Source organism: Mizuhopecten yessoensis, unplaced genomic scaffold, assembly GCF_002113885.1.
Source record: "Mizuhopecten yessoensis strain PY_sf001 unplaced genomic scaffold, ASM211388v2 scaffold10523, whole genome shotgun sequence".
NCBI classification, from domain to species: Eukaryota; Metazoa; Mollusca; class Bivalvia; order Pectinida; family Pectinidae; genus Mizuhopecten; species Mizuhopecten yessoensis.
In genome coordinates, this window is record NW_018408589.1 from 506,621 (window position 1) to 521,689 (window position 15,069).

A 15,069-nucleotide genomic window follows, 5' to 3' on the forward strand; every position below is an offset into this window, starting at 1 on the left:
GTCACTGCGAGGCAAAATGTATACCTTATCATAGTGCATTAGTCTATCTTACATAATGTATATAAATCTGCTCTTTCCTGTCTCCCTCATTCTACTTGCTTTCTGTATTCCTTTCTCTCCCCTTTTACTTTTTTGCTTCCCCCTTTTCTATATCTGATCAGTCACTGCCTGCTTGTGTAATTTTTAAAGGAGACATATTTACATTAGTTTCAAACTTTTTTCTCAATCCTTGTTGCATAAAATGTGTGTTATGGAATCGAATGTATTGTGAAATAAAATAAAGTTTAAATCAGTCGACTACTGCTTACAAGAATGTATCTCTCAAAATAAATGTACTATGACAGTCTATGATAAGGCATCATGAAATGGATTCCTATTCATCTTTCAAATATCAAACTACTCAACCGGAACATTCATAGTTATACAACATAGAACACACAGTGAACACGTATAGGTATATCAAAATCATAAATTGGTTAGGTGCATTATATGAATGCTGGGGACAAGATGTGTAGTCAATTAGATAATGATATATATACATTCTCAGATTGAAATCTAAGCAAGTTGTATATATAATCCTCATAAAACACCATCCGGATTGAACTATTAATTTGTGTAGTTGACTTGACTTCAGGCTGATTTCAGGTGTTGTACAGGCCAAGCTTGAAAAGGCCCTAAAAACAAAGGATTATTGGCCTAGATATTTCTGAAATTGATGAAAACGATCTAAAGGCCCCTAAATTTAACAAAAATATCTTAAAAAGGTCAAAATGAGCCTTGAATCTGACAAACTGATAATTAATCTAAGATTGTATATTAATTTTGGTGGTTTTAATTTGTGGTGTAATTCTCATCAAAAATGAATTAAGAAAATATGTGGAAATGAAATATTTGTTACAGGTTAATTTCTAGAGTTTCGGACTATAGCTACCGACCAGGGTTAGATTCTAGTGTTTGTTTTATACGATGAGTTTAGAGACATCCAGGCTACACATCCAGTTCTTTGTATTTTGAGCATTTGCGATTTGGGGCAGACTTAAGGCCTTAATCATACTGAAAACGGACCATAAAAGCCCTAAAAAAAGGCTGAATTTCATAATGAAATCCTTACAAACCCTTGATTTGCTTGTGACAAAATCTACCTGCATGAGCTGTTACTCCCCTAAATGGTCTGTCATAGAGTCTATCGACTTCCCTGGAGGTTTTCTAGACTAATAGAATACTTGAAATTGTCTTTAAATTTAAGAAATTCAATATATATATCCTTTTGAAACTAACTATTAATTGATCATGAATTCTTTGAAAATGTTCTTGAGCAAAACACTTTGAATAATAACCATGAAATATTTTATTTGACTTCAAAATGAAATATTTATTGACTTAAGTTGTAAATCTGTATTTAATATAGCTTTAAATCTGTGTTCAGTTAGCTTGAACTGAAATATGGTGACTTTACCATGAATTGTTGTTGAATTGAGCTTGAGTCGAATGTGTTGACTTAATTTAGCTTTGATTTTATATCAAACTTTACATAAATTGAGATATCTTGAATTTACTTTAATTTATGATGTGCATTGTAACTTGAACTTAATTGCTTTGGATGTCGATTTGTCAGTTTAAGGAAAATGTTCCAGTAAGGGTATCTACTTAGGTAATTTAAACATCTAGCACGTTCATTAGGGCCAGCACAGTTTTCTATAGGTTCGTTCCAGTAAGGGCATCTACTTAGGTAATTTAAACATCTAGCACGTTCATTAGGGCCAGCACAGTTTTCTATAGGTTCTGGAATAAATGGGGTTGGTAATTGTTGGTGGATCATACACAGCATATCATAATATTATAACTCTAAATCATCTCTATTAAAGCTGGAAATATATACAGACTTTTAGAACCTTACATACCTATAAATACACGTTTTGTATACGTATACCTGTAATTGTAGATGTACCCATGCATAAAATTACCTGTAATTGTGCTTACCTGTAGTTAAAATATTAAATTACTTCTTACTTAAAATCTTGATGCACCATAAAATGCCTGGACCTTATAGCCCTTATAGACCCAGTAGATCCCTGTTTGCCTGTTCCCTGGGTTGGTTCATTTATTAGTAATAAAAAAATCCCCGCATTTTGAAGTAATAGTGGGAATTATTTGTCATGTCGTTACTTATTAGTCAGGGGTGGAATTACGGGTGGACCAAGTAATATCTGGCCAGCTAATCAGAGTGTTGGCACGTGCATTGCCGTGGGGGTTTGATGGTACGCGGGTATGTGCGCCACTTTTCTAGTGCATCGGTCGCAGTAACACTACTGCATGTGACAGGCTATAGTCAGACAACTGTACAGATGTGTTTGTTGTTTTCTGACGTATAGAGTAGACGGCATCTTGGTTAAACTTAGTATTTATAGTCCTATAGTCAGCAAACGTATATGTGGATGTCATGATTATACACCTGTATGAGATCTTCTCTGATATGTCAAATGTGTGTCACTGTGACCTATATTTTCCATGACGATGTGTTTGGTTTGATTTTGTGTCTTGCTCAAGTTAATTTAGAAAAATATATAAACTCCATTTCATTTCCAACAATCATTGGACAAGCTTTTCTATAAATAAGCACTCTTGTTGGCCTGGATGTCAGTGGGTGGGGGTCTTAACTCATTCACTCCTAAAGACATTTTGAACTCTTCCAATTCAAAGGTTTGAATAGTTCATTATGAAATTTCAAGAGTGATTGAGTTCATATAGGAGGAAACCAGAGTAACTGGAGAAAACCCACGTGGTCGGAGAGATAACCAATGTACCTGGTCATGTCTGTTCAGGGAATCGAACCCTGGCTGCCTTGGTGAAAGGTATCCAAGTGCCATATCCCCTGCACCACTTGAGCACCGAACTCAACTTCTTGCATATATATTAACGTAGATCTACATTTACTTCAAAGTGAAAGCAGGGAGTATTAAGTATGTTTAACATACCTTGTTTGGTCCATCAGTATATTGTATGTCATTGAGTTTGTTTTATATCATGTGACTTTATATAAACTCCTGTTATTGTCATGTTCTTTTAACATCATATTTCAGGAGAGAATTCAAACTACACGATCAACATCAAAATGTTCTTTTTAATAAACAGCATTTATTTGATCATGCATAACTTCATTCTGGTATAATTCAACATGCAGCAGAATTCTGATAATTGTCAATTATCAGACAGAATATGCCATGCTCTCTGCCAAACAGTTTATTAGCACTACCGGTAAGGGCTCTGTGTATTTTTAATTCTCTAACTCACATTATGCCATGAAAGAAATACCTAATGTCTGTTGAATGTCATGAGCTATCAAGCCAGTTTATGATAACAAATTATTTTCAATCAACTTGATTAATTGTACAGAGCAAACATCTTGTTTTATCAGAATGTGACTGGTATATTTCACAGACTAAGAAAGGGCTAGGGCTCATAAACATATATATTCTCTAAAGAAAGATTCTACAAAAATATACTGTACTTGGAAATCAACTGACCACAAACATAATGGTAAAAAAACTTAGATAACAGTTAAAGATCTTTTTCCAAGCCTATTGCCATGGAGCAACTGAAAATATTTTTTCTTCCTCTGAGAGAAACATCAGTCTCTCACAGAGTTACTTCCCACCATGTTGCTGTCTGTGACATATATGTACAGCTGGGTAGACTAAACCATTGGGGTTTATTGGATCATTTTCTTATGTTGATATGTATATATATATATGTATAAATTACAAGGGTTTACATTTAAAATTCAAACTATATAAGGTAAGTTTTAATCACGTACCAAGTCTAATTTTAGGATCAGACATTGTTTTGATTTACATAATGGGCCAATTTATCATGTTTGAACGATAAGAATACAGTTACTTAACACTAAATGCATTCCAGTTCTATTTTGGGACTGCTTTTGATTAAGTAATATGCATATCCTATTTATTGAATGTTTAATTAACTGTTACTGTATTCATAATTTAGATATATGTAAATGTATATATATATTACAAAACAATCAGGTTCTTCATGGAAAAATTGTTAACCGCTTACATGATATGTAATAGATTTTTGTTACCTTAAGTAATTATAGATTAATCTAAAATCGATATATAAGGCAAGAACTAGACTTGCTAAAGTCTACAAAATATTTACTTTTAAAGGGTAGAAAAATATCTTTTAATATTATTATGAATTTGAGAAACAAACTCTTTTGGGAAATTGTTTATATGCAAATTAATAACCTCCCACCGAGACTGAAGGTAAAACTTGTAAAATGCAAATTGTTCTGACAAGATGTTTTTAAGATTATATATACCTGACACAAAATTAGGAGTCGATGTGATGATGTGTCATTGTTCAGTCTACTAGCTGTCTGTAAATGTTATGTAATACAAGTCTGAATTAACCCTTTCACCCCCATGTAACTTTAGTAAACTCTTCCATGTATTGATTTGGATGAGTCCATTATATGGTCGACAGTGGTGAAAGGGTTAAATATAACACAGACAGTGACATCACATTTAGGCTCAATGTAATGATGTCATAAATTTGTGGTAAAAAAGAAATGGTGATGTTTCCTTTTTTGTTTGTATTTCTTATTTACCCGAATTATTTGAAGACAAAATTGTATAGTTATGCATTTGTGCTAAAGTTGTACGAAATGGGACTGGTTTGGCATCTAAACTCTGTTTAATATACAATGAAATGTGAAAACTTAATTGATAAAAACCCCAAAGTCACATTATTCGTCAAATTTGTCAAAAACGAAAAATTGTAAAGTACCAATGACAAATTGACTTTTGTTAAAAAATTTATAGAAAAAACTCATAAACAGGTTTATTTCGGGAAACTTTTTAACCGTGTCTGGTTCTATATATGATCAATGGAGCATAAAGAGTATCCGTGGATAGATCTTAACTTACCTGGTAACAGAAAACAGGTTTTTGTTAAAATTCTCCTGCCTGAAGGCTGCAGTTAAGTGAGTATAAAATTCACTAAATTCTGTGTAGAAGTTATCAATGATCTTCTCCACCCTTGGGGTACAACAGTGTAAGTATGGTACATTTTACCAGGTAATTGGACTCGTACAATACCAATGTGTTTCACTACCTGAATACCTCTCTCAATAGGAGAGCTCTAAAAGTCTAGGACAGTTCTGGTGTGTAAGATTCTTCAACTTCACAACAAAATAGATAACTTTTAATCAGTTGTACTGTGTTTTTTTCTTCTTCAAAATTGAAAGCAAAACACAGAAAATCATTGTCAAATTGATAATAGAGATTATGATTTTTATGATTTTTGTTTTTTTTTTAAATTTCAATTTGAAAAATTTAAGGTAGTTTGTCGTAAAGCTAACAAGACTTGATAAGATGGGGCCAAACTTTTTTTCTGAAAAATATCTAAATGTTTTCTTTACATGCTTCAGTGAATATTTTATGTTAAGTAGAAATACAAATACTTGACAATCGTCTATACGTACAGTGCTGGTTGAGTTACTTAATTATTAAATGTCAGTCTACCCCGTCACTACGATCAAAGGAAGGAAACACTCTCTCGAGCACTGTGATAGTTATAATGTAATGTTGACTTGGTCTTGTTTACCAAAAATGTTTTTAAATTACATTCCTGTGAAAAAAAATCATCGTTGACTATACATATATATCTGCAACATGATCTTAAATCAAAATGGAAAATGACGAAAAAAAGTCTTTCGTAAGTGAGTCAGGATTGGATAGTTTCAATGGGATCATAAACCAAACCAGGTATGGTATGTTAAATTTAACCCTGTGTTAAGTGACAGGAAGGTCGGTGTGTGTAAATTTGCAGTGATTTAGGTGTGCCCACGAGACAAGATATAGGTCATCTCTGCCTTTCTTTTTAAGGTCATCTTGAAAGACACGTTGGAATATCAATTTTATGCAAATTATCTGTCGATATTGACACTCCGCATGAAAATACGGCAATAGTTGGTGTTTTCTTCATTTATCAGTAAATTTTGCCATTAAAAGTCATTTGGTGTAAATTGCAATGTAATTCTACCAATCTTGTTTCCTATCGATTTTAGCACATTTTAATCAGAAATTCTATTTACCTAACTTTAAGACATTCTATAATGATATGAGGACAAAATTGTTTTTAGTAGGCTAAAAAAGCTGTTGTCTAAATATCATTTAACAATAAAAAAAAAATCTGGAAAGTCTTATCAAGTTGAGTAAAGTTTTATAGTAATTTTGGGGCTAGTTTGATTTATTCATTCATGTTTTCTAAAACTGGAAAAAAAATCTTGGTTACACTGTAGTGTCATATTTATATATAGTTGTTCGATCTAAATTTTGTGTTCTTAGGAAATTGATTATCTCATGTTAAAGTCTGCTGTTAAAATAAAGTCTCAATGTGGTAGTCATAATACAAACATTCCTATCAATAATATCTCTGTTAATTAGCGGACATTGATGGACCGTAGGACTCCTCAAGGTGATCTCTAATAAGACATTAGATATAACCAATAACTGTAATTTAAACCATGTGATTTAATTTTTGATCCATGTTTTATCTCCCATTGAGAACTCTTTTGTATTTGGAAACATTAAGAAAGATGTCCTCTGATAATAAGTCAATGAACTAGGTCTTGTTAATTGAGCTCTGACAGTTTGAGTTATTCAGCTTATAAAAGTTGGGCAATTTCAAGTTCTAAAATTCCTTGTTAGATTCGTGTTATGTGTTGAATTTGAAAAATGTATTTCTTCTGTATTAGAATAAATTTTGAAAAACTTATAAACCTATAGCATAATGTGTTTGGATTCAAAATGTTCAGTTAACCATCAGAAATTTATTTATAAACGTTAGAAATTCTGTTTGTAATCTTTAATCATGTGTTGTCATTAAGTTTACATTAGTGTTTGTTGGTTCGTTGTGATGTTATGCGTAGCTTGGCACTGTAAAAATTTGGCACGTTAAATACAAAATACAGTACAACGTAGTGTATGTGATATGATTGTACGTATCAGATGACAAATATAACTTTTCCAGCTCAACTCAGATCTGGAACGAGACATTATAGGGATACTTGTCCCACTACTGCCGACGGTTTCCTTAATTTTGTTTTTGATATAACTGTAGCATGACTTGGCCAGGTACTTCAGCGCACCAAGTAGCTCATCAGTCGGTTAGAATGACAGTATAACCCGTTCACCCCAAAAGTCAAATTTGGACCTTACCAAATCAAAGACCGGGCAAGTCCAATTTTAATATGTAGGGGTGAATGAGATAGTTATCAGAAAATATGAAGTAAAAGTGAGGTGCAATTATTTGACTTTGTCGATGACCTGACATAATCATGATTCCCGACCCATTGTCACTGACCTGACATAATCATGATTCCCTGACCCATTGTCACTGACCTGACATAATCATGATTCCCCGATCCATTGTCACTGACCTGACATAATAATGATTCCCCGACCCATTGTCACGGACTTGACGTAATTATGATTCCCTGACCCATTGTCACTGAACTGACATAATCATGATTCCCTAACCCATTGACACTGACCTGACATAATCATGATTCCCTACCCCATTGTCCCTGCCCTGACATAATCATGATTCCCGACCCATTGTCACTGACCTGCCGTAATTATGATTCCCTGACCCATTGTCACTGACTTAAAGAAATCATGATTCACTGACCCATTGTCACTGACTTCAAGAATTCATGATTCCCTGACCCATTGTCACTGACTTAAAGAAATCATGATTCACTGACCCATTGTCACTGACTTCAAGAATTCATGATTCCCTGACCCATTGTCACTGACTTGACGTAGTCATGATTCACTGACCCATTGTCACTGACTTCAAGAATTCATGATTCCCTGACCCATTGTCACTGCCCTGACATAATCATGATTCCCTACCCCATTGTCCCTGCCCTGACATAATCATGATTCCCGCCCCATTGTCACTGACCTGACATAAACATGATTCCCTAACCCATTGTCACTGTCCTGACATAATCATGATTCCCCGGCCCATTGTCACTGACTTGACGTAGTCATGATTCACTGACCCATTGTCACTGACTTAAAGTAAACATGATTCACTGACCCATTGTCACTGACTTCAAGAATTCATGATTCCCTGACCCATTGTCACTGACTTAAAGAAATCATGATTCACTGACCCATTGTCACTGACTTGACGTAATTATGATTCCCCAACCCATTGTCACTGACCTGACGTAATCATGATTCCCTGACCCATTGTCACTGACCTGACATAATCATGATTCACTGACCCATTGTCACTGACTTAACGTAATTATGATTCCCCAACCCATTGTCAATGACCTGACGTAATCATGATTCCCTGACCCATTGTCACTGACTTGACGTAATTATGATTCCCCGACCCAATGTCACTGACTTGACGTAATCATGATTCCCTGACCCATTGTCACTGACTTGACGTAATTATGATTCCCCGACCCATTGTCACTGACCTGACATAATCATGATTCCCCAACCCATTGTCACTGACCTGACGTAATCATGATTCCCCGACCCATTGTCACTGACTTGATGTTATCATGCTTCCCCATCCATTGTCACTGACTTGACGTAATCATCATTCCCCAACCCATTGTCACTAACCTGACGTAATCATGATTCCCTGACCCATTGTCACTGACCTGAGGTAATCATGATTCCCTGAGCCCTTGTCACTGACCTAACATAATCATGATTCCCCGACCCAATGTCACTGACTTGACGCAATCATGATTCCCCGACCCAATGTCACTGACTTGACGTAATCATGATTCCCTGACCCATTGTCACTGACCTTATGTAATGATGATTCCTCGACCCATTGTCACTGACCTGACATAATTATGATTCCTCGACCAATAATATTTGAGGAGACTAAAGGATTGCACACCATTCCTCAGTTCGTTTGAGCAAATTGCAAAATAGTTTGTCACCTACAAGTGCCAAATTTTTCTTATGAGATCACCTCTTGGTATGGCAAAATGTTCTGCACTGAAATCAGTATTCATGAAACTGTTCAAGCATGGATTCTGTGCTCAAACCAACTTTCCTAGCTGCAACTGACTTAAATCTTGCTACACGGTGAAAAAATAATGTTTAAATATTTTAAACTGTACTGAAGTTGAATTGTCTTTATCCATAATTCTCATACAAATCATTGATAATCACCAGAACAAGAAATTTGGCTTGAGCACAAGATGTGAGTTTGAGCATGAAAACAGTTTCATGAATACAGGCCAAGGTCTTGTGCTCTACAACATACAGAGTTTCTTACCTGGCACTTTTTACATTTGATAAACCATTGTTTATCCAGATACGGCAGACTATATGGATTGCTTGCATGCAATACTTTGCCTTGTTTTCATGTAAACGGAAAAAGTTTGACTGAATGTTTGTCTGTGTTAATATTAGATTAATTATATATGCACGAGTTTCTAGAATGTCATCCTAATGGCTATCATGGCTTTGATTATATGATAGATATGGTAATAGTACCATAACTACTTAATTTCGGGATGTGGAAGTAACGATTATTTGGATGACAACCTGGCAGACATCCATTTCATCAGGATTATCATGTCAGGTTGATGAGGAGGAACCACATAGCAATGTTAGGATTATCGACCATGTTTTGTGAGAAAATAATGTCGGAAATAATTATGAGAGGATATGATAGGGTTGTTAACATAGGGTATAATTAGGAAATGAGAAAATCGTTGTGAAATTTGACCAATCAATGGGATAATTAATGTTGTATGAATAATAATGTTCTCAATAATTACTACCTAGACATTGCCGATAGTCTAGTATATTATATCAAAATTCTATTTCTTTTTGTCTATCATTTTCTGTATTGAAGTCCTATTCCGAGTCTGTGAGCGATTGTGAATCATTTAGCTCACCTGGTCCAAAGGACCATGGTGAACTTATGCCATACCGCAGTGTCCGTCCTCCGTCCGTCAACTTTTCCTTTAAAACACTACAAGCCCTGAACGGCCAGGTAGATTTTAATTAAATTTGGTCTGGAGCATCCTTGGGCAAAGGGGACTCAATTTTGTATTAACAATGGGTGTGACCCCTGGGGTGGGTGGGGGGCAGAGTGGCGGGGCCCACTGGGGGAAATAGAGGTAAACCTTTAAAATCCTTCTTCTATTATAGGGATTAAGGGATTTCATCCCAATTTGGTCTGGAGCACCCTTGGGCAAAAGGGACTCAATTTTGTATAAGCAGTGATTTTGGCCCCTTCGGGGCAGGGGTGGCGGGGCCCAATAGGGGAAACATAGCAAATTCTTCATAATCCTTCTTCTTTTGTAGCACCCTTGGTTGAAAGGGAACAAATTTTGTATAAATGGTGGGTCTGACCTCCCTGGGGACAAAGAGTCGGAGCCCAGTAACGGATATAGAGGAATAGCTTTAATATCCTGTTTCTTTCGTTAGGATGAAGTGAAAAAAATAATGTTGAAAATTAGGTGATTCTGCACCTATAAGTTTGATTGAGTGTTTCAGTTGACACCACATTGTAACCTTTGGATCTGAGATTGGGATTTGTTGATGCCTATATGGTGTTAGCAGTAATCAGAGAGTATATCTCTATATTTTCTTATGTACAATAGTAATTTTTCCATAATTTGAAAACTACTGTATATATTTATGATGTTAAACTGTATCTGTGATGATTCTCTGCATTCAGAATGACCATATTGATATTAAATCTTATAAGTATAATATGTATCTCCTTCCCAAAAGAATTCTATGCCAAGATATTAGCCATGGTAAAGGCGTCTGACATTCTGCTACCACTAGCCCTCCACCACTGGGTCGCGGGTTCGAGACCTACACGCGGCAGTTGCCAGGTACTGGCCGTTGGTCGGTGGTTTTTCTCTGGGAACTCCAGCTTTCCTTCACCACCAAAACCTGGTACATCCTTAAATCACCAAAGCTGTTAATAGGACGTAAAAAACAAACAAACAAACCAAGATATTAGTAAAAGATGTTGTATGAATAAAAGGTAAAAATGCCAACAAATATGCATTGACACACAAATGATGTTTAGGACCCCTGGGATAGTTTGAGGGTAATGTGGTACAAAAACATTCATGGGCAAAATGTTACTCTGGACTGAAATTCCATGCAGTTGTATACCTTCTTAACATATTTTTGGTAGGACAATATTCTGTCACCAATCAATATGTGTACTCCCCGAAATTGTTTATAAAATCCTGTCCTTTAATTTCTCACACCATCAATTTTATCTTTAATAAGGAGACTTAATGTGACTAACTTTTGTAAAATATTTCATAGGAAGTCATATTTAATACATAGCTTCTTGTTAGATTAAGTCCTCTCCATAGTTTACAATAATATATTAAATGTATTTTACTTTAGTTTTCAAGGTTACTGTCTATGCATGAATGCAGCTTTATCAATATAAAACAAAATGAAATATGAGTTTCCTCATTTGTGGATAACTTCAACCTTGAATTTAACTACAGCCATGAAATTGCAGCTTGTGAACAAAAAAGCATTCTTGCAATTGTTTTAAATTTAAAAAAAAAATGCATGCAGTGATCAATCTACAATTTATTTTTACGAGTCCTTTTCAACTGTATTGCTAAAAACAATGAGTCCCACAATGTTAAATTTAATTATTTCCAAAAAATCTGCGAGTCCCATTACAATTCTATGAGTACAGGATTCGGGACTCGCATGTAGATTTATCACTGTGCTATATTATTCATTTGTAATTTTACAGGAAATTGTTGCATTAGTTTGAAATCTAGCTTTGGTAAAATTGATGAAATTTCCGAAAATGTTTTACATTATTATTTGTTTGTTTTCAGAAAGAAAAAAAACTACTTTATATCTAAAAATTTCCTATTTGAAAACTGAGAAATGTTTTACAGTAAATTTATTTCATTATTTTGTTTTCTTTCAGGAAATGTCGCCTTGAACAAGGTCAGGACCAGGAGCCAAACACATCAGGGTATAACTCTCAGGAATCTAGGTATGACTCGGCAGTGACCTCAACTGACCCCTGGTCAAGGAGAGAGGTCAAGGTCGCTGGTGATAACAAAGGTGTTGGTCACACTTTTACTGCTCAAGACAAGGAGAATGTGGAATTGTCAGCCACAAAATATAGAACTTTGACAGAAAATGGTGCTACCTCACAATATTCAAAATCTCCTCTAACGCAAAAGAGTTCCAATCCTGCATCAGATTCAGGAAGGAGCTTAAATAATGATGGTGATGAGAGACTCCAAAGTGCATTAAAAGATGACACAGTGACACGCACAGGAAGTAGATTAGGTCGTCAGCTACGCATATCATCGTTAACAGACGCGACTGGGCATCTGTATGTGCCTGACACACCTCCACATTCGTTAGCGCACCTGTCAGAGTCGTCATCAAAGGGAGATAATAATAATTCATCGAGTGAAATAGATCCATCAACGGTTGCTGGTAAAAGTGTAAATCAAAATGAAACACCGATTTCTTCTGTCACCAATAAACACACACCTAAAATTGTTTACAGTCATTCTGAGGACAATTGTAATGTAGAAAGGCCATCTCACAAGACACTTCAACATTCCCCCTACAGCTCACCCAACGCCTCACCACGCCTTAAACGGCGCCCAACCATGGAAACGAGACGTGTGTCAATTTCCGATGTGGACGGATTCGTTCAACTTAACCAATATCAGCTGAAAACAGAAATTGGCAAGGTATGTAAAAAGAAGCTGCATTGAGGCCGATGGAGGTCAAATAGATTTGTGTTTATAAGCCTCTTAGTCAGGGTACACTGGTACATTGTACATCCTTGAGCTTGGGTAGGCACACCTTGGGGAAGAGGTAAAAAGGATTTTTATTAAGGCTAGATGGATGGATTCTGTCTGGAAAGTTTTAACTTATTTAATAGCTGAGTTTTAGAAATGCACAAAAATAGAATCTGCGCTAATCACCTTTTAAACAACAGGGCCCTGTTTGTTTACATGGTAATTTTCTTCCTTTTAAAGTTCTAAAGATATAATGAACAGAATGTTTAGTTATTTCTTATTAACTATCATAATTCAATCATGGCAGAGTACTGGGAAATCAGATATTTTCATGGGGCACAAATTTTCGTGGTTTTCCGACAAAACATCATTTGTTGGGTACATGAATTTGTGGATTACGAGTACCCACTTAAACGGAGAGTTGCTTCATATCAAACTTGGAATTACTTTGTGGACCTATCAATTGGTGGATGAAGATTCCCAACGAAATCAAAGAAATTAAAAACCCCACAAAAATTAGTGATTTTTCAGTACTTCACTAGTTTCACTCGTGCCAGAAGACTTCTGAACTATGAACGGTATGCAACAGGGAGTTAATATATATCGACTATTCATTTCAGAAAGTTGCATGGTTACACATTAACACAAAGGGCATTATTGTAAATGTATACAATATCCTGGAGTGTTGATTTATTTTACAATTTGGTTACTGGATGGTTTGTGAGGATATATAATTATTTAACTACTGTATATACAATTGTATCTTCTAATAAGCTATAGGGGGTCTATACATAATCTCCCATTCAGAATAGAGGTGTTATTGTAGTTGCACTGAAAAAATGTCTGCCAGATGAGTTTAGTAAACATCTAATTTTGGTGTGAGAAATTAACATTTGTAACCTTCGAAGTATGAAGTATAATACCGGGTAAGTGTAACTAACGACCATGTGTAATTTTTCATGTGTGAAGTCAACAGGTTTTTTTGACGTTGACGAATGATCATAAAGTCTTTGGAAGAACAATCAGAAAAATAAATGAGTTGACTTGCAGTAAACTTGCATCAGCAAGGTCATGTGTACTTGTTAACTCATTCAGCCCTGAAATTTCATAATGAAATATTCCAACCTTTGATTTGGAAGGATTCAAATGTGTCTTCAGGGGTGAATGAGTTAATGATCATTATAAACAAGCATTTTAATGACCCAGAGTTATGAAAATATTATGTGTAAATAGAAATTATTTGGTATCAGCAAGGGCATACATGCTTATCTTGGCCACAAACATTTTAGTGATTAAAAACAAGAGTTTGGATGAACCAGAAATATACCTCAGTAATAGTTTAATTAGAATTCAACATACAAATTGTACTGTACTGTGTATTAGCAAGTTACACTAATTGTTTACAATATTTCCCCTATAACCTTCATGGATCATGTACCTGAATGATCTTTTTTTAGATTTTATTTGATCATCTTGGTCATAAAGATGTTTGTAATAACTTACATGATATATAATTTCCTAGCTTATTACAAGTTAGTTTTTTATGTTGACTGACCTTTTATTCTGCAGGGATCCTATGGCATCGTAAAACTGGCTTACAACGAAGAAGAAGACTTCAATTATGTGAGTACTGCTGTACCGATATATGTTTTTAAATGGGATTTTCTATACAAATTTATGTCCATAATGACTACATGAATTGGTACCATATTTGAACTGAAACGTCAGTGAGACAAGACAATCGTATATTTTATGATGTTTGTGCATCCTCTGAGGCCAGAGGACCGGCGAGGCCTATAATGTCAATGAGAGATATCTTAGCTTCCTAATACTACTCTACCTAAGTGGTAGCACAGATTGTAACCATACTTAGCTTGAAACATCTCTAGAGCGAGATGATCGTAAGTTATATAAATGCAATAGGAGCGAAAAATGCAAACCCAGAATGGGATTTGAACCCTGGACCCTTCGAACGCTGGACAGACGCTCTACCAATTGAGCTACCTAGTCACTGACAATTAACCCAGTCCAATTCCGCTTCAGAAATGTGGTGTTTCTAACCCGTCAGGCTTTGGAGATTACAATGGAGGAATTTAGGGTGTATAGCAGTTACTGATTGTATGAAATGATTAAGATCCTCATCCTATAACCAACATACCACTAAAAAGTGTAGGAGTAGTCAACGATCACATGACTCTGTGTCCGATCATTGTTAGAGATGTAGC

The 15,069-nt window shown here is 35.3% G+C and overlaps 1 protein-coding gene across 4 annotated transcripts in view; it reads left to right on the forward strand.

Moving 5' to 3' along the window:
• LOC110460915 (calcium/calmodulin-dependent protein kinase kinase 1-like) overlaps window positions 1–15,069 on the forward strand; it is a 165,683-nt gene that overhangs the window by 130,104 nt on the left and 20,510 nt on the right. For all 4 annotated transcript variants that reach the window (XM_021514126.1, XM_021514128.1, XM_021514127.1 and 1 more), the window contains 2 exons: window positions 12,007–12,793; window positions 14,414–14,467. In XM_021514126.1, the coding sequence (XP_021369801.1) occupies window positions 12,007–12,793; window positions 14,414–14,467 (841 nt within the window). The remainder of the gene's footprint in view (window positions 1–12,006; window positions 12,794–14,413; window positions 14,468–15,069) is intronic.